This window comes from Fulmarus glacialis, unplaced genomic scaffold (assembly GCF_000690835.1).
Source record: "Fulmarus glacialis isolate BGI_N327 unplaced genomic scaffold, ASM69083v1 scaffold16063, whole genome shotgun sequence".
NCBI lineage: Eukaryota > Metazoa > Chordata > Aves > Procellariiformes > Procellariidae > Fulmarus > Fulmarus glacialis.
In genome coordinates, this window is record NW_009205021.1 from 3,433 (window position 1) to 23,070 (window position 19,638).

The following is a 19,638-nucleotide window of genomic DNA, read 5'->3' on the forward strand; positions in this document are numbered from 1 at the left end:
GCCGAGGCGGGGTGGGATCAGCCCGGGCCGAATCCAGGTCACTCCGCCAGCCCCGCTCGCTCGCGCCGGTGGCGGTAGTGAAGAGCCAGGGCTGCAGGGCGGGGGGGACGGGGTGGTGGTGAGTAGGACAGTGGCTTCCCCGTGGCCGCCGGCTATGCCGGGGGCACGCCTGCCGTCGCCCGCCGGCGGCTCGATGGGGGTTAAAGCCGGGAAGCCGCCTTTTTGCAGCGTAGCACCGCTGCTGGTGTCGGGGTCGTAGGAGGCGGGTGTTCCGTCTGGGGCTGAACTGAGACGTGCAGCCCGCGGCACCCTGCTGAAGGCAACGCGCAGGCTTGGCTCTGCTTTTCTCCGTCATTTTGCCGATACCGCAGATTTTCAAACTGCCACTAATGTGTTTTCAATTTGACAATACTGATATGGAAACCCGCCATATCATGTCACAACCCCCTGGCTCCGAGCTGCCTTCGTGTGGTGTCTCAGCAATGCAGAGCTGATAAAATATTGGAGTGCTGGAAATGAGCCTCCTCCTCCCGTCCCTGTCCTCCCAGCATCCATGCACTTTAGGTAAGGATGTAAAAATTGCCACACCAAATCAAACAAATTAAAGCGCTTCTGTTTTCCTCTTGGCTCTGCTGACCAAAGCGTGGGATGAAAAATCTGCAGTGTGCCCGATTAGTGATAGAAGATGTGTCTAGGCACAGCGTCCTTCCTTGCTCATGCATTGGTCACTGTGGTACCTGAAACGTTGCCATTATGCATTCCTGTTGTGTGTTTGATAGCAGTGGGAAGGCTTTGTGCCTGTGTTTGCACTCACCAGAATTTTGCAGTGCTCAAGGAGCAAAACTGACTCAAGATCTTTGTTCTTAATAGCATTCCCGCTGTCAAATGGTAAAATACCCTGGAGTGATAGGTCTTATGTTATTATGAAGCCACAAAATACTTTTTAAGATTTAAGGAGAGTGAAAGCAAGCAAAACACAAATATCAACATTTCATACAGGTTTCACCACTTGCTTTCAGCTTTATTTAGCTTTGGACTTGCATGCACTGTAAATTAAAAATGTTGCTCCTCATAAAATTATGATCAGTGGTCTAATTTTGATCTGTCAGATTTAGTGATGGTGCAGTGATGGTGGATAACTCGTGCCCAAATGCACCTGAACCGTTCGCAGAGGAAACTAAACTAACAACAAAGCGAGCAGGTTTGCTCTGCGATGGCACACCTCCTGGGCAGCCCACCTTGCCCGTGCTCCTCTCTCCTATAGTTGCTGTGTCCTCCCTTCCCTTGGGACGGGGCTTCACAGCTAACTATTGCAAGGTAACTATTTTTGTGAGACTCATTTCCCAGCATCAGGCGGCAGTGCTAAGCGGAGGCTCCACCCGTGATCTCCTTCGCACCAGCGTGAACCCGGAGTAGCTTCTTCAGGAGATGGTGGGATGAGGTCAGACTCTGCTCCTGCTCCATCCCCAGCCTGTGGCAGAAATAACTCTTGTCATCAGAGCGGTCACTGTGACATGGATGAGGTTCAAGTCAGGCCCAGTAGCTTCAATGAGATTTTTGTGCGATTATAACAAGAATTTGACACACATGGTGAGCTACTAGTCATGTATATGTGATCTGTCTCCACACTGTCCCAGGAGGTATTTACCAGCATAAAAATCAGTTAATGAGGGGACGTGTCCCAAGCAGCAGCCTGCTGCTGCACGAGGGATGACCCGGGAAGCTCAGGGATGGATGAGCTGTGTCCTTTCCACTTGCAAACTCCGTCAGTTTTGCCACCCTCGGTCCTAGGAGGGAGGATTGACTTCCTTGTGGTTTTTTGCTGAACGCCACAGCAGAATTTATGCAAAGCTTTCTGTGGATGTAGCGGGAGTGCTCAAAAGCTCACCCCATCTAAAGTGCCTCAGGTCCTTTAGGATAATGAGACATTTTCTGAGTACACCTTTTTATTGTACCAATATTACGTTACAGGAAAAATGGAAGGGGGGAACTTAACACATAGCACCTGTCACAAGTTCTCTCCTTGAATTAGGCTCTCCTGCTTATAAAAATTTAATTGATTCCTAGCAGTTTATGTGCATGGTGCTCAGCGGGCGTTTTCTGTTCTCTTGCCAGCTACATGGTTACTTAGAAAGCGAGCCGCTCACGCTACAGCTGTTCATTGGGACTGCAGACGACCGCCTGCTGCGACCCCATGCTTTCTACCAGGTTCATCGAATCACCGGGAAGACCGTTTCCACCACCAGCCATGAAACAATACTTTCCAACACCAAAGTCCTGGAAATTCCACTTCTTCCAGAGAACAACATGAGAGCAATGTAAGGCCCAGGCACCGTATCTGATTCCTAGCAGTTTCCTCTTGGTCGCCCCATTTGATTTCTTCTGTGTTGTGGGGGGTTTTTTGGTACACAATTTTCCTTCTCCTATCTTCTTTTTTTAAAGTTCTCTCTGTAATAGTAGGTTTTCACAACTTTGCCGGAACAAAATGCCCTTAATCAGCTTAACAACAAAATTACCTTCACAAATATTTATGACAACTGATTGCTTTCATTCTAGAGTTTCAGCCAATGTGCTTATTTGCCGTTTAAAATAAGTATCTCAGTTACCAAGCTGTAAATATCTCCTACCTCAGCTCCTGCATTTAGTTTCTAAATCTGACACCTCTTGCTCCTATACGCACTAGCACAAGGAACAGGGCCTATTAAAATTTATCTTTGGATGTCAAAGGAAACTCTTAAAGAGCATTTCCAAGTACCCTAGTGGTTTTTTTTGAGACGAATAAAACCACTCTTATTTCTTAAGTAATAAAAATCAGCATTTTTCATGGCATTTGTTTAGAAGCAAAGCTTCTAGAACTAAGAAGAGGAGTAAAGGTGATAAAACTTACAGATTGGAGCTGTTAAACAGGGCTAAGTTTAGTCCTATGCAGAAAAGCAGGCATGACTGTCTAAGAATCTCTGAATTAGTAGGAATCTGAGTGATAATTAAGTGCCCAGTAGGTCCATTACACACAGGTAAATTTCATTGTAGGGTTATATGTAAAGGGTCAAATATTCCTCTGTGTATGTGACATACATGAGACCCTCCACATTATTTAATCCCGTCCTCTCTGCCCCTCCTCGTTCAAATGATCCTAGCCCTTATCTGAGTTGTCTCCCCCCTCATTCAAATGATCCTAACCCTTATCTGAAGTGTCTGCCTTGGGAGGAATTTGTGTGTGCTTGCGTGCATGTACATCTCTCGGTGTGTGTATAAATGTGAATGTATTCATATTTATATATAGATGCACGCACCTTTCTATGTATGTATAGGGAGATAGAAAGATAAGTAGGTAGATAAACAGAAAGCAAGCAAGAAATCCTGGCCCCACCAAACCAAATACCACGGGAAAATCCCAGGGAGCCTACTAAAATCGCAATTTCACTCCTTGTTATTCATACAGTTTTCCACGCCTTAATGAAGTGAAAAATGGTATCAGACACCTGAAGTCCTTCTACATGTAGTGGTTATTAGAAGCTGGTTTGCAGTGTCATGTACAACATGCCCCAGAGTGCCTCATGTAAATAGAAGAGCTAGAATGCGTTCGGCTGCATTGCCAGCCGGACTCAGGGTGATCACTCAAGACCTGAGGACCTCTGTCAGTGCATTGTGTTAAAAGTCATGACAAGCCTGCAAAATTATTGGCCCCATTTGCTGTTGTTGTAAGCTGGCATGACTCAATTGAAGTTATGGAAATTTCACTAATTTGTATCCACGCAATATTTATTTGGCCCTTTATTTATCCAGTTTGAATAACATTTTTGGCCATCTAGGGACATATTACCGTTTCAATCATCTTTCTCCCTAGAATAAAGGTAGTTACACAGTTTGGGAGCCAAGCTGAATATTTTCATGATGTGCGTGCCAGGTCGTAGTAGAGCTCTCTCAAGAACCACAAACAATGCTTTGGCCTTACACGTCAGTAGTCTAAAACCTCATGTAGCACTAACAATGAATTGAAATATGGAGCCAAGAGCTTTTCTCATACATACTTCGTGTATTCAGGCCTTGATTCAGTGAAACACTGAAGCTCATCTGCACATTTAAACTTTTGCACATTTAGCTACTCCTATTGACTTCAGATTTTGATGTCCATGACTTTACAAGCCTGAATTTAAACGCTTTTTCTCCTCTGAACTTTATTGGTTCTGAACTAATTGTCATGAAGTACTTTTTATTTATTTTAGAAGCGTTGCTATAGGAGAGACAGTATTGAGAAGCGCACTGTTTCTTCTGTATCTCATGGATCTTTGCGTAGAATTTTGACATGGGTACAAATATTTCATAATTATTATGGCTTCACCTGCTAATATGCATTGTTGAGAAGCTTTAATAGTTTCATTAGTTTCTTTGATCGTATCAGCAAGGGCCTTTTTGTTATTCTGAAATCCATACTATAGAAAAAATGTAGATCAAAACCGTGCTGCCATAGTTCTTGTTTGCAGTTTGCTTCAGAACAGAGCTTCAAAGGTCTGGAGGGGGAATTAAACTCTTTGAATGCAAAATAAAATTAAACTATGCATATTCAGTGTAATAAAATGCATGCCAGAGACCAGTACCAGAAGAAATTGCCATGTAGGCTTTGTAGTTGTGGCCAAAGCAGAGGTATTTTTGCAGTGGGTTTTTTGAGTGCATATGTTTATGTATCTTTTGTTCTGGGAACTTCCTCTATTGAAATTTGCTTTGACAAAAATCCTGACTTGTAAACTCATCCAGGAGAAAACCAAAGTTTAAAAAAAGGAGGGAGAGGTCAGAAACAGTAATAGTTCTATCTGACGAAAAACATGTTTTTCCCTAATGTGGAGGGAGGACTCTGAGTTTAGTTTTTTTCATGCAGAGCTTCAGCTCAACACTCAGCTTGGGAATATTTCCAACTCATTCAAATACAAACACATTGACCTTAGGGAGAGCTGTGCTCATTAATAAGCATTTTCGGGACTTTGCCCTAGAATAAAAATCATGTCAGATTTTTCTCTAAGGTAGCTGTAACAAGTGAAATCGTAAGTAACCTTGCTTTCTAGGTTAGTAATACTTCGTGCACTACCGTCTCATCCCATTGACTTTTGCTATTTCTTTGGGCTTTGGTTAATCTGTAAGCGCCATCCTTACAGGATGTGTTGGAGAGGAAGGATCTTTTAGATTTTCTTCCTCTGGGAACTGAAGTAACATCCTAAATTTGTGTGCTCAACAGCAGCTACTACCTGTTACTACAGATAGCCCCAAATTAGCTACTTGTGAATGCAAGTACTAAGCTTAACAAAGTCTGCTGTGTTCAGCCTCATCATTGGGTCGTGTCTGACTCAGATTTTTCAGAAGGATGTACAGGAGAGAGGGAAGATATTGCACGCTCGTGTCTTCCTGCAGTCTGCTTGAAATGAATTGAATTGCTCTGTGTTTCCTTTTGGATAGCATCGACTGTGCTGGGATATTAAAGCTCCGAAACTCTGACATCGAGCTGCGCAAGGGAGAGACGGACATCGGTCGGAAGAACACGCGTGTGCGGCTGGTCTTCAGGGTTCATATCCCACAGGCCAATGGCAGGACCCTCTCCTTGCAAGTAGCCTCCAACCCCATCGAGTGCTGTAAGTAGCAGCAAACATCCTTCTCTTGCTGGGTATTGTGCCACCCCACATGCAGTCTTTGTCCACCGACATGCTATACATTAGTTCACTTTACCTGTCTAGTCGGTGAACCTTAATCTGCTTTCCAAAAGCATATTGAAGACAAAATACCTGTGTCTTAGAAAAAACAGTGTAGCTTCGTGCATTGATTTCTATGGGAAAGGACGCACTTAAAACAAAAGTAGAGTGCGCTTAAACTAACAGTAGACCTGGGAGTGACAAGGCTTTTTTTTTTTGATGACTCCCTATCATATAGGTAACTGCTGTAGGAGTTTTGGAAAACAGCTATCGTGTCCTATTCATTCTCTGTCTCCCCATCATAAAGCAATAACCAGCAAACAAAACCCCAACCCCTTTGATGCAGAACTAGCAGTATACTAGAGCTGACACTGGCACAAGCTGCCTGCAGCTACAGAAAACCTCCAGAAACCAGGTTTCTGCACTGGGGTCTCTTTGATTGAACAGACTGCTTTTTATCAGATACATCGGGGCACCTCCAAAGACACCTATATCATTCTTGCTCTGTAAGCCTCGTCAGCCTCCCACACACAAAACAAAACCTGTTTGCTTCGTGTAGCTTTAACACTCAGCATAAGTGGTGGAAATTGAATTTCAGTCTAACTCCCATTGCTAATTTGGTCAGCTGGATGGACCGAAACAGTTTTTTAAGGTTCTCTTGGATTCCACAAAGTGGATCTTTCTGATGCTGACAGGGTAGGGAGTAACTTAATGTCCGGTGGGTAAGAGGGGGGTGAGCTTGGGGTGTGGGGAGCAGAGAGGATGGGAAAGAAGGCTTGACCATCCCTAGCCCTGTGCATGCTGGAGGGTTGTGTCTGTGCTTGTCCCTGCGTCATTGCCAGGCTGGAGTCCCATATAACGTGTCTGGCAGGTTCTGGAGCATGTCAACATTTGATCTCTTGCAGGCATGGTGCCTTTTCAGGGATCGTTAATAGAGAGGCTGCAGGAAAGAGCATCCCTGCATTCCTCTTGCAAAAGCAGTGGCATTGGTGACAGACTTTTCAGACCAGCGACAGTACTGCATCTTTTTGCTTAGGGTAGCACCGCTGCCGCTCTGGTAATCCGAGTCTGCAAGAGAGGCAGAAGTTGTAGGAAAGGGTAGTGCTGTTAGACCAACAGTGATAGCTTCTCTCCTTCACAGTCATTCATTTAAATAAACAAATGAGCATTGGCAGTGGGAAGGGAGTTACATTAAGATAAGCCTATGTTATTTATGAAGAATGTAAGAGCCTCCTTAACCTGTAGCAGATAGAGTGGCATAAAGCCCTGTCTTCTGTCCGGGGTATGTATGAGATGAACAATTTGCCCTTTGTTTCTTAATGCGAGGGCAAGTTCTAGGCTAACAGGCAAAGCAAAAAATGTGAGGAGTCATGGTTTCATCCTGCTCCTGTTGAAGTTGATGAAAGCTTTTAAATTGCTATATAGCAGGATAAGGCACAATTTAAATACACCCTGAACTGGTCTATGCAAAGGTGCCAAGCTCAGGAAGCCACTAAGTATGAAGCTGATTGGATTTGTATCAGTGAACTGCAGTTGTGAGGGTTGTGTAACGAGCAGAAGCATGGTATGTGCCTCCTGAAAGGAGCAGAAAACAGGAGGAAAAAAAAGTGCTAGTGTTCTTTCCAGTGCAGAATGTGGAATAAGCTGGTGCCAAAAACTTCATGCATCTCTTAGTGCATGTGACACCAGGAGGAACCATGTAATCTGGATAAAATGTCACATCATCCCTTGAAGCACAGCCACGCTTGCTCCATGTCCCAGTTGGGGGGGATAAAATATGTGCCACAAGAATACCTGATTCTGTTTGCACGGATACACATGTGCTTTGGCACTCAGGTGCTGGTGGAAATACGCTCTCTAAACTGTGAACTTCTGCTGGATCGCGAGGCCCATGGCTGCTGCTGCTGTTGCAAGACAGTTTGCAGAATTGACAATACAGTGTTTAGTGACTGAAACACATTTTGGACATGGATGGTCATCTGTGCCTTGTAAACATACGCCATATATGTTATAGATAACATAAGAAAAAATTATTTTAAATAAATGAATTTCAATAAAAATACCCTTTTTGATACAGTACAGATCAAGCTGAGTTTTAAAACAGCGTGTTCTTTGTGAGCCTTTTGAATCTGTACTGCTATGTTTGATAACCCTGTTGTTCATAATCAAGGCGCTTGAAAACCAACCATGTTTCCTGCAAACCTTCTGACCTTTCTTTGTTTCTATATCAAACTCAGCTTCGCTTATGAGGGTAAGCATTAAGTTACTTACTAATGCGGTATTTACTTCTACTTGTGTGTGTGTGTGTTTGCGGTTGGTTTTGGTGTTTTTTTTTATCTTCTTTATAACTCTCTAGCTCAGAGATCTGCCCAAGAACTGCCTCTGGTGGAGAAGCAAAGTACTGACAGCTTTCCTGTTATTGGAGGGAAAAAAATGATATTGACTGGCCATAACTTTCTGCAAGACTCCAAAGTCATCTTTGTGGAGAAAGCACCAGGTATGTCTTTTCAATCTAGACTCCGGTCTGCCTTTTTTCCCCTGTTTTAAAGTCTCTGCCAAATGATGAAAGCATAAATATGGTAATGACATTTTCTTCTTCTACATGTAATATGTTTTCCATGTCACTGGGCAAAGCTGTGAAAGTGATCTGAGCCATGCCTAATGCTGAGGTTTCACACTATGGCAGGTGTAGTTACAGGTAGACAATAGCGACATTGAAAGTCGAAGTTGGGCATTTGTTTTTGTAGCAAACCACGACTGTACCGGCTAGGACCTGTGAAGGGTGTTCAAAACCCCAGGTGGCATGTCCCCGTAAAACCTGCAAGGTGGTGCATCTTGTTAAAGCTTTCTGTAATTTGTGGAAGAGGCGAGAGGTGTTGCTGGCCATGTGTCTGTGCACGTGTGTCTGCTGTGGCAGTCGAGACCAGCGCCATTTACAATCTGCTGGCTGAGGAGGACTTGCAGCGCATGTGCATTCATTCGAAGGAGATACTTCTGGTTTACCTTGAGGACTGGGGAAGGGCTGCCGCCGGCTCCCTCCTTGCACGGCGTGGCTCCTGCAGTGCGTTGGTGGTGGGACTGGTCCTCCCAGGGAAGGGTCCCCGGCCAGGCTGAAGCAGGGCAAGCGGCATGGGGTGGGAGCTGGGGCTGGAGCAGGAGGTGTCTGGAGGAGCGGTGGGATGTCTGCAGGAGCGGTGGGTCGCAGGGTGACAACGCGATGCCCCCGCGGGAAAAGGCGGTGGGAGCAGAGCTGTGAGTCAAAATCAGGCTCTGAAACGAGATCGTTTAAGGGTAGTTTTGAGTCTTGTTTTGGAAAGGGTTTCCGTGGCGCTGGCACAAGCTACGGATTCCTCAGCTGCCGGCTGAAACCCCCCCTGAACTTTAAACCCTCTTGGGCGCTCCCCAGGCTGCCAGCGCGGGCTTTGATGCTGCGCCCGTTTAACCCTCCACGTCCTCCGGGTTCCGGCGCCGTTCCCCTGCCCGCGGCCGCTGCGGCTGGCGGGGCGAGCCCGGGGCGGCTGCGGCTGGCGGGGCGAGCAGGGGAGGCTCTGCAGGCGAAGACATCCGAGTAGGTGCAAGCTCAGCGGGCTCAGGGGAAGAGCAGAAGACTTCCCTGAAGTTCCCCGGCAGAGTCATGGGGGGGGCGAGGTTTAAGTCACCAAAGGGGCGGAGGCAAGGCCCCGGCTCTTCGGGGAGAGCCAGTCAGCGCCGTTCCTGTGACCCCCAAGCGCCGCCCCACACGTGGTCGGGCTGTGGCCGTGAAATGAGCAGAACGCCCTTCTTGCTTCTTAAGAAAGTTAAAAAAAAAAAGGAAAAAGGGTGGTATCGCAATTAAAAAAAAATGGAACTCTGCTCTTTGCATAGCGTGAGGGGAGGGAAGAACGTGACTGACTGCTTCGTATTTAAACTTCCTTTGCTGCACAGAAGTGGGTTAGTGTGACATGGCAGGGGCAAAGTCCTCGATCTGTCTCATTACGGGAAGGAAACCACATTAAAAGGTGCTTTCCTTCATAATTATTTTCTCTCCTCTTCCGTTATTGAGTTGGAAAAATTTTGAAGTATCGCGTCCCAAAGGATTATGATGGTGATGCTACTCGCCCACCAGCAGCGTGGATTTGGACTCTGTCTCCCTTAGCATTAAGTACACCAAAAGCAAGATGTTCACTGTATAGCCTTAAATTACAAAAATGCAAAACGGGGCCAGCCTTGTACTTCTTAACTAGACAGATACCTCCTTTGAGCAAAAGGAATTTGAGACTGCACAAAGACAGCATGTAGATAGAAAATAATTTTTATAAGCGACATTTTTTAAACGTTGTGAGAGATGAAGGAGTGTACTGCTGCATACTGGGTGTGCTGATGAGGAAGAAAATGATCAAAAGGCCTTGCCTGTCACCCTGAAAAACTCCTGGAGTAAATCCTTGGGTGGATGGCTTGGCAGGATGGACCAGCGCAGGAGTGTCTCTTCTACGTGAAAGCACCACCGGAGATCCCCCTGCACTCTTCCCCCTGGCATGGAGTGGGGGGCAACGCTGCAGGAGTCAGTCAGTAAGCTGCTATCATTGAAGAGTAATCAAGATCATTAAGTCAGTATTGAAAGATCTGATCCGCAACTGTCCTGCCTGGTTTTAGTAGTCTCACGGTAGATTTGTTGCGGTTGCAGGGCAGTACTGCCTCGTGGAGATACACTGCAGGGGCCGAGCCTTTAAAGCCGAGAGTGTTCAGCATCTCAAGGAGCTGCAATCGTGTCACTAGGAATGGCACACAAAAAGCAAAGTTGCTGGCTGGTCTGGGCTGAGCAATTTCTAGGGCTTCGGTGATGAGTTGTGTGCTACATTGCCTAACAGCTCGGTGCATTGGAAACAAACAAGCGCGATGCATCGTTGTCTCAGTGGCAAACTGCTCCGGCTCAATTTTTGAGCGGAGTCACTGTATTTAATGTCAAATGAACAAGCATTACCAGCCTTCACTTTTGAAAATCAGCACTTGGTGTTTCTTTCCCTTTCAGCTCTTGCACGTCTATGAAAGTAGGTCAAGAGAGGGAACACCAGCATAGTTTCTCTTTCTCTTAGAAAGCTGGTTATGAACTTTTGTGATTAGCTGGAGACATTCATTAGTTTTGCTGCTGTTACCGCTTTTGTTTTTGAATTCAAAATGTTAATCACGTTCCTCGTGGGTAGCAGCCAAACACGGCTATTACAAAGTAATAGATCACAGGAATCATTGCGCTCATAAAGAGAACGTATCTTTTATATAAAATTTAAATATTATACTACATGAGCTCATGTCTTCAGTCCTCTCTCGGGCAGAGTCCCCAAGCCGGGAGGCAGTCTCCAGGAGCTCGTCTCATTCATGCTAGTCTGCATACTTAATGGGTTAATGCAAAGAGTTTGAGAACACTTTTTGTTTGTCTTTTTTTTCCGCCTCCCCTTCTGTCTGAATAATTTCTTTAAGTCTGCCTAGTGCATTGTGGTCCGCTGAATGTTTTTCCAAGCATGAGTCCCAACCTCTCCGTCTTCAGGGCTAGCCCTCAGCTGTTGTAGTCTCTGGAGGAATGGCATTATCCTGGCCTCCTTGCGTGGGGAGTCTGTCTGAGCGGTGACTCATACAAGAGGGAATCCCTGAAGAATGATCAAATCAATCCTTCAGCTGGGGAGGCAGTGGCTTGGTGCTTTCAGCTTAACCCCTTCCTGGCTGCTTTTTAGCCGAGAAGCATATGAAACAGAGCAAAATACACTTTGCAGCCCTGCAACTTTGCATCTCATAGAGGAGGAACGAGGCAGCCGAGGGATAAAGGGGCACTGAAAGGACTGTGGGAGGAGTGCTGTGAGGACCTCCTCTGAAAGGAGAAACCCCTCACGGTGTGGTCCGGCGCTGAGGCAGAAGGCACCCCTTTGGATAAATAATGAGTCTTTTCAGAAGTGGACTAAAATTTGCTCAAGCCTTTTTACAGTACCGTAAAAAAGTTCTCATGTGTTGAAATGAGTCCTTATTTTACAGAATTTTGGTCAATGTTTTTATTGCTTACACATCAGACCATATTTTCCAGTGATAAACGATGGTATAAAATGACCGTCCAAGAAGCCTAGTGGTAGTAAAAATGTGAATGCTGAGAGGTTCATTCTTTTAAATTCAGAATTTCCTTAGACTGGGGAGTCCCACAATTACTTTGTCTCCTACAAATTACACTAATAATTGTTTTTCTTATCTTCTTTCACTTTCTGTCTCTCTTTGTAGTCATGCTTTTCTCTTCCTGAGTTTCATCTCGTGCATCTACGTGTCATGGTTGTTGCTAGGTTTAGGATGTTCCAATACCAATCTGTTTTTCATCAGAATTAGTACTTTCTAAATTATAAGAAAGTCTGCAGCTTCTTACTGGCAAGGGCCCTTGATGTCTGTATGCTGGTATTCGCTGTGGAGGCAAGGTGTGCGTTTTAGTTACAAAAGTGGATGAAATGAAGTTGATGTTTGTTAGCTATGGGAGGAGGTGTTTGGCTAGGAGGGGCAAAATGTTTCCTGTCTAACACATGAATCTGCAAGAGCATGGATTGTGATCTGGAATTACAATAAAAAATACTGATTTATTTACTTACCTTTTTAAAACTTTTTGTTTCATTTCTAAATTATAAATGTACCAGGCAACAAAAATCTTGAGGGAAGTTCAAAAATGCAGAGGTGTTTGGAGAATGTTTTAAGGAATATATATCTGTCAGCTACCTTTTTTTGGTAACAACTTTCGCAAACACTGTGTATTTGTTTTCAAAGCTAGGTTTTTGAAGGTGATAGGAGTTACTACACAAAGCAGCACAAAAGCCTAGCAGAAATGACCAGACTGCTGGCTTCTAGTATATCAGATTATGACTAGTGATCTATAAAACTGAGTGCGGTGGAAAAATCCTAGCTTCTCTTCACTGAGTTCACAAAATTTTTCCTGTAACTTGCAAGTGAAAGCTCACTGATGAGACACAAAGCCAATATCCCAAGCACAAAGCACAGGAAAAGTTATGGGTATGTCTTCCTGGCACGCTCTAGGACATTGTAGAGTTGCCCAGGATATTTTGGGATTTAGAAAGAGTCTCGCACTAAGATCTGAAAGATTTAATCTACCCCGGAAGTTGCTCCTTGCTCAAAAATTGCTCCTTACTCCTGTAGCTAGAATGATTTTGGCACTGGAACTAGCTCAAGTATTTCTGGACTTCAAGGATTTGGCTAAGTCTAGACATACCTAAGAGATCAGGTTAAGCTGACTGAAATCTTCATTATTAGCAAGTTGTGATCTATGGGAAGAAATGGATATTTGGTGTATTATTATTAATTATCATTCAGTTGAGTTTCCACTAGTTAAGTTAGAGCTCCAAACCCATTTCTTTGGTTTTGTGCTTAGTGACCAGGGCTCAAGGCAAGAGTTTTAAAGAGTGAAAAGGCAGAAATATGGCACCCATCTTCACTACAGGATTAATTTCTCAAATAACACTGACTTTGAAATTCTGATTCTGGACTGTTAATGTTGCGGGCCATTTTGTCCTGGTCAGATGCCTGCATTTGAGCTTCCTTCTGACAAATGCCTGAAGATACATCACTGTCTTTGGTGGACGTTAATAGAGTTCACCATTTGTAACGCTGTATCTCCGAGTGACTTCAGGCTTACAGACTTCAATGGTTTTCAACATGTTGTTAATTACTCAGCCTTCAAATCAGCAGTGATCCTAGCACCTACACACTCTGTAACCTAACTGCATAATATCCTCAGCTATTGTGCCCGAAGCCTTTGAAACTCAAGTTCCTGAAAGTCAGAGAAATAAACAGCACCTAAGCAACATTTCCTCCAGGGGTTTTTCTCTTTCTGAATGTTTTCAATCAATTAAAGAGTTTTTCAGTTTTAGTTATTGCTTCAAACTGTTCATTCTGCTGTTGTTTTTATTTTGTTAAATGGATTTTTCTGTCAAAACTGTTCCTCTTCCCTGCTGGAACAGGTTTTGCTCTTAGAACATGAAGGCGCTGACGTGGCATGGTAATAGTTATACTAGAGCAGATGAAAGATAGCTGGGTGAAATCACCAAATTTTTTGGTCTATATGCCAAAGGAAATCGCGCTTTTCTTAAGTATTTCAGATGGGAAAACTTACAGTTTGCCTCCCGTTAGATGTGTGGTCAGGCTTGGTCAGCCGAATGTTTGCACAAAGTAAATGCGATATGGAAAAGAAGGAAGCTGGATGAATTTAAGTGTCCACTCAAGCATTTCACAGGTTTTCTGTTCCTCTCAAATTTCACTGTCTCTGGCAAAGATTAGAATCAATCAGTTGCTGCTTTAAGGTACAAATGTCAGTCTGAGAAATTCAGTTCTGTTTCCCATATGTTGTGTGAGCAAAAGTTACCTTGCTGTATGGCAGGTAACTCAAGTGCATTATTTTAGCTTCAGGAGACTTATAAAAAGTTCTGGAAAATGGTATGTTGATGAACCATTTGAGTGGCATGTGAATGGAACGGATGCGTTGGGGAAGCATGTGGGCTTTTTGGTTTGACTCAGCTACACTTTGGAGCTCAGGCTTTGGAGTCTGTTTTGACATGATGTGATGTGATGGGGAGACGGGTGACCTGAGTCTTGGCAGAGCTCCATTTGGTAAAAGATCTTACATTCTCAGAGATCTTTCCATTGCTCTTTCCATTGCCAGCAGCAGTCACAGTTTGGGGGGCAACTGGCCAAAAAGGGGTCATGTTTCACACTGGTAATCATACTGTAGCTCACATAATAAATAAGCAAGTGGCAAAACTCCCTTTCCCCCCTCTAGTCAGATGGACAGATACTACATAATTTTGTCTTTATCTGTCTGTTTATCCAAGTTCAGGACACACGTTCCAGTTGGCAGTGAGCGGTTGCACGCTGACTCATGCGCAGTGAGGTTAAAAATTCTGGAAACTAGATAAACTGGAAACTTCAAAGGCATACAAGTTGGGAGCATGGAGTTCATGTGAAGGTCACTTGAACCTATTTCCTAGAGATATATTGATAGCTGAAGGGGTTTCTGGCCACTGCCCAGAAATAGATACCCTTGGGCAAATAGTGTCATCAAACGGTGGAGTCATTTGATGGTGGAACCCTTTCACGCGCATGCAGGAGCAGTGATGTAGCTTGTAGGAAATGTCAGCACGTTTCAGTTTTTCCTGGCTGTTTAGTCTAGGGAATGGCAAAGACAGAACGGGACAGCAGCCATATGCATGAGATGGTATCAGCGGCAGCAAGCCTCATCCAGGGTGTTGCTCTCACAGTGAAGAACGAGATCAATCAATCACAGATACTTACTGTGGACAACAGAGAAATAAGGAATAACCATATGGTCTCCAGTTAAAAGTCACTTGTCTGAGTAATCCTGTAAATTTTTAATTATTACAGAAACAGTGACTGAATGCTTGAAGTTTATTCTTTCATGTCTTTGCCAGACTAAGTGGCTTCAAGCAGCTGTATCTGTGCAATCAAAGCTTTGTCTCTGAACTTTTATAACTAGCACAAGATTTCAGATAGTTTTTACTGTAACTGTTCCAGTAGGACCCTCTGTCCAAACACACAGGAATTCACAGCCCTGACCAGAAAGCTGAGAGTGTAATGAAGCAATCAGTGCCTAAAGACAGTAGAGGAAAGGAGTGTGGTGGGTTGACCTTGGCTGGCTGCCAGGTACCCATCAAGCTGCTCTCTCACTCCCCCTCCTCAACAGGACAGAGGGGAGAAAATAAGATGAAAAAACTCATGGGTCAAGGTAAAGACAGGGAGATTGCTTACCAGTTACTGTCACAGGCAAAACAGACTCCGCTTGAGGAAAATAATTTATTGCCAATTAAAAACAGAGTTGAGAAACAAAGTCAAAACTAAAAACCACCTTTAGCCCCTTTTCCCTTCCCAAGCTCAACTTCACTCCTTCATTCCCGACTTCTACCTCCTCCCCTCGAGTGGCGCAGAGGGACGGGGAATGGGGGCTGCGGTCAGTCCTTAACAGCTCCTCTCTGCCGCTCCTTTCTCCCCACACTGTTCCCCTGCTCCAGTGTGGGTCCCTCCCACGGGAGACAGTCCTTCACGAACTGCTCCAGTGTGAGTCCTCTCCACGAGGTTCAGTCCTTCAGGAACAGACTGCTCCAGCGTGGGTCCCCCACAACCGCAGTTCCTGCCAGAAAACCTACTTCTGAGCAGACTCCTCTTCACAGGCTGCAGCTCCTGCCAGCAGCCTGCTCCAGGAGCATGGGCTCTGCCGAGGCTGCAGGGTGGATATCTGCTCTGGTGTGGTTGTCTCCACGGGCTGCAGAGGGACAACGTGCTTCACCGTGGTCTCATCCACAGGCTGTAGGAGAATCTCTGCTCAGGCACCTGCAGCACCTCCTCCCCCTCCTTCTTCACTGACTTTGGTGTCTGCAGGGTTGTGTCTCTCACGTATTCTCACTCCTCTCTCTCACAGCTGCTGCGCAGCGTTTTTTACCTCTTCTTAAATACATTGTTAGAGAGGCGCCACCAGCTTTGCTGATGGGCTCAGCTTTGGCCAGCGGCGGGTCCATCTTCGAGCGGGCGTCCTTCATGAGGGCAGCTTCTGGCATCTTCTCACAGAGGCCACCCCTGCAGCACCACTGCTACCAAAACCTTGCCACATAAACCAATACAAGGGGATACCTCCAAAGTACTTAGTTTTTGGAGGGATTGTCTACATCTTTTGCAAAAGCACAACTCCTTGTCTCCTCTTACTTTCCTGACATCATTAAGAATTGGTTCATGTCTCAGGTGGACATCACAGGAAAAGTGGGGAGAGCTGAGGGAAGAGGAGCATGTTCCTTTTAGGTCTGTTGAGGGAATAAGATTACACTTTCAAGAGCAATGTGGAAGAAAGTACAATGATATTTAAGAGAGGAATAGAGAGAATAAGACATTTCCAAGGTGTTCCCTTGTTGCAGGGAAGCTGATGTCAAGGCAGGTAATCAGAGGAGAGGAGGAGGGACCTCTAAGATTGAGCTTGACCTTCTTGGACAAGAGAAACAAGAAAAGGGACATAAGGGGGACAATGAGATGGAAAAAATAAAAATGCCATTCAGAAGTTTACTGTTTGGACTCTGCTAAAAAGTCATGAGGGGTTGCCATAATGGGATGTCTCTGGAGGATGAGAAGTTGTGGCCATATAGATAAAATGAAGAATTTGTGTCTTAAAAAATAATCAAGAAGGAAGAATTGAAAGCATTTGGATCAAACTTACATCTTAAGATGAGAAAGAAGTAGGAGTAGCTATAGTACAGGTGGTGGTGTTGGCATCAGGCACAGAAGAAGTAGAGGAAAAGAATTGTTCATGGAAGGAAAATTTGGAACTTGGTTTAAACTGGCTGTGAGGTTTGTTACTCCAATAGTCTCTGAAAAAATATGAGACAGATTAGACTGAAGAAGATGGAACAGGAATATATTACTCAGTTTCAGCTGCGAAGTCACAGGTTCAACCTACTAGAGGTTCCCAGAGGAAAGTAAAATTGTGAAGACAAGGAGATGACACAAATGTAACCAAAGATAGAGTGAAGTATTGTCATGACTGCTGGTGGGTGGCTGTGCTGGGTGTGCTTGGTTCAACCTGCCTGCTCGAGAGGGATTTTGCAGGGATGTCAAGCTGTAGTTTTACTTGGAAGTTGAGTGTCTTAGACCTGGAATTACTGAGACTTATTAAATAAAACCCTCAGACCAATGGTAATTTGAATAGGGGGAGGTGCCACAGAGCACAAATTGCATAACCAGCTTCCATTCTGCTGAAAATAGGATCTGGCAGGTCATTCCAATGGTTTTGGCTCAAAATGAACCCCGATCAGTCAGTTGTCAGCACAGTGCCTCCTTTTAATTACCTGGACTAAAATTACAGTTCATTTGCAAACACTTGAACTTAGAATAATTAAGTCTGTTAGACATACTGTGGTAAAAGCAGCTAAAAAGGCTCACCGTTTAGGCAAAGTGAGTCCCTCAGCTTTTGGCTTGGCCACCTGAGCTACCAGGTGCTCTTCTTCCAGAGAGGAAGCACGTGTCTGGCACAGATGCCAAAGTACTGTAAGATACAGTTAGTACTGGATTTTTATCACCTGGTTGCTGCATGACTTTTTTATTGTTAATTTAAGGTAAAAAAGAGAGAAAAAGTAGCTTGAGAGCATCATATGCATGATAGACACACATAAGTCTACATAATATTCAGCTCAATACTGCAAAAATGTATAGCTGAAGGAATGGACAAAATCTGTATGCTGCAAAAATGTTTATGTGGAGAGACAAAATAGCAGCTTTGATGTGGAAATACAAATAGGTCAGTTATGCGTGAACCGTGCTGCACATGGATTGATGCATGCCGTAAGACATGCCAGGGACAGGGAACAAAGCTATGGGGGAAGTCTCTGTAGCAGGACAGTAGGCTGTGAGGAGGGCAGAGAAGAACAGCTGGGGTCTTCCTGGCAAGGAAGAAGGAAATAAAGTATGTGAAAATCAGTCCAGCTGTGTGGTCACATAGCAAAAGTAGTGGAAGAGCAAAGGGGAGATCAAGGTGGCTGGAGAGGCAGACGGGGACGAGGTGGCAGGCAGCAGGCAGGCCGTGGCACCAGTGAGAGCAGCGGCAGGAGGTGGACCTGTTCTGCAGGTGGCTCTGGGCACAGGCACGACTGGGAGGCCTCTTCTTCCTCACAGAGTCCTAAGAGACGGCGAGTCTCAGGAAGGTGAAGCGCCATTGGGGTGGTTGAAAGAAAGGTCCGGGCTGCTTACATTGCAGATACTTATTCCCCACTCCCTCTGCATTCGTGAATGTTTTCTTGCTGTCTTCCTGCCCCATCTTCCCTGTACATACCATGGCAGACTGCTTGGCTGGTGTTGGTTCATCCTTAGATGTCTTTAGAATGTACACCAGTGTGTAAACACGGGCATAGACTCCCACCCCCAGATTATTGGGCTTGCTGGTGTCCAACTGGGGAAATGTTGTTCACAGCAAGACACCTGCAAGACCAGCCTAGAAAAACGCCCCAGCTCCTTGTGGCATCGCCAGATGCTTGGAGGAGAGCACTCCCCACGCCAGTCCTGGGCTCACATCATCCCAATCCAATGCATATCCGCCAGCAGGTGAGACAGTGGCAGTGGGTCATGCCCAGGACTGGCGTGGGGAGTGCTCTCCTCCAAGCAACGGAGCTGCCTCTTTGCCTCTCTCATTGCCAGCCCAGGCACACACCTGGCCAACCTGCCCTGCGCCTGGGAGCTGATAGCATCTCTGCACAAAACTGGATGACTCTTCAGTCCAAATGACAAGACTTTGCCTAAGTCTTCATCCTCTTCTCTGGCTGGAAACCCATCCTTTCCTTCCAGAGCTGTTCACAGATCAGTCATCTCAGCGCTGTGAGCGTACTTGCCAGGGAAAAGGGGCTGGGGTGCAAACTGAAAACTTGCAAATCCTTCACTCCTAAGGGATTTGAATATGCATTAACAGGGCCAAATAGGAAGGTAGACAACCTTTGCAGAGCACCTCAAAATTACGCTGTATAATCATTCTGCATTGCATCTGTGCCCTGCCTGTTGTGGACATGTTAAAGTAATCTGGGATGTAATATAGGCATTATTGTTTAGGGTAATCTCACAACACATTAATCAAGTAGTGGGTTCCTTTGGGAGGGTGGAGCTAGTTTCACTGTCTTACTTGCAATATATGAATGTAAATACAGATTTACAGTCCAGCCAGCGCAGTCAAACTCTGTTGAGCCTCAGGCTGGAAGGGTATAAAATGTACACTTTGCACAGGCAGTGAAACCCTAGATAATGTCTTCTATTCTCATATCTCAAGTGAACGTAGGACTACTAAAGAATATAGACTGTTTTAACCTCCTGTAGTAAAGTGAAATCACTTAAATATATCTGAACGCTCCCATTATGCCCATTTCATAGAGGCAAGGTTTAAGTGGTTGCCAGATGTTATACCCTCCTGAGTTTC

At 45.0% G+C, this 19,638-nt stretch overlaps 1 protein-coding gene across 1 annotated transcript in view; it reads left to right on the forward strand.

Annotated features, from left to right (window-relative positions):
* Positions 1–1,128: 1,128 nt before the first annotated feature.
* NFATC1 (nuclear factor of activated T-cells, cytoplasmic, calcineurin-dependent 1) overlaps positions 1,129–19,638 on the forward strand; it is a gene marked incomplete at its 3' end in the record, with an annotated part of 39,440 nt that continues 20,930 nt past the window's right edge. Inside the window, exons 1-4 of the mRNA XM_009575231.1 lie at positions 1,129–1,317; positions 2,116–2,318; positions 5,449–5,621; positions 8,035–8,175. Coding sequence (XP_009573526.1) covers positions 1,129–1,317; positions 2,116–2,318; positions 5,449–5,621; positions 8,035–8,175 — 706 coding nt within the window. The remainder of the gene's footprint in view (positions 1,318–2,115; positions 2,319–5,448; positions 5,622–8,034; positions 8,176–19,638) is intronic.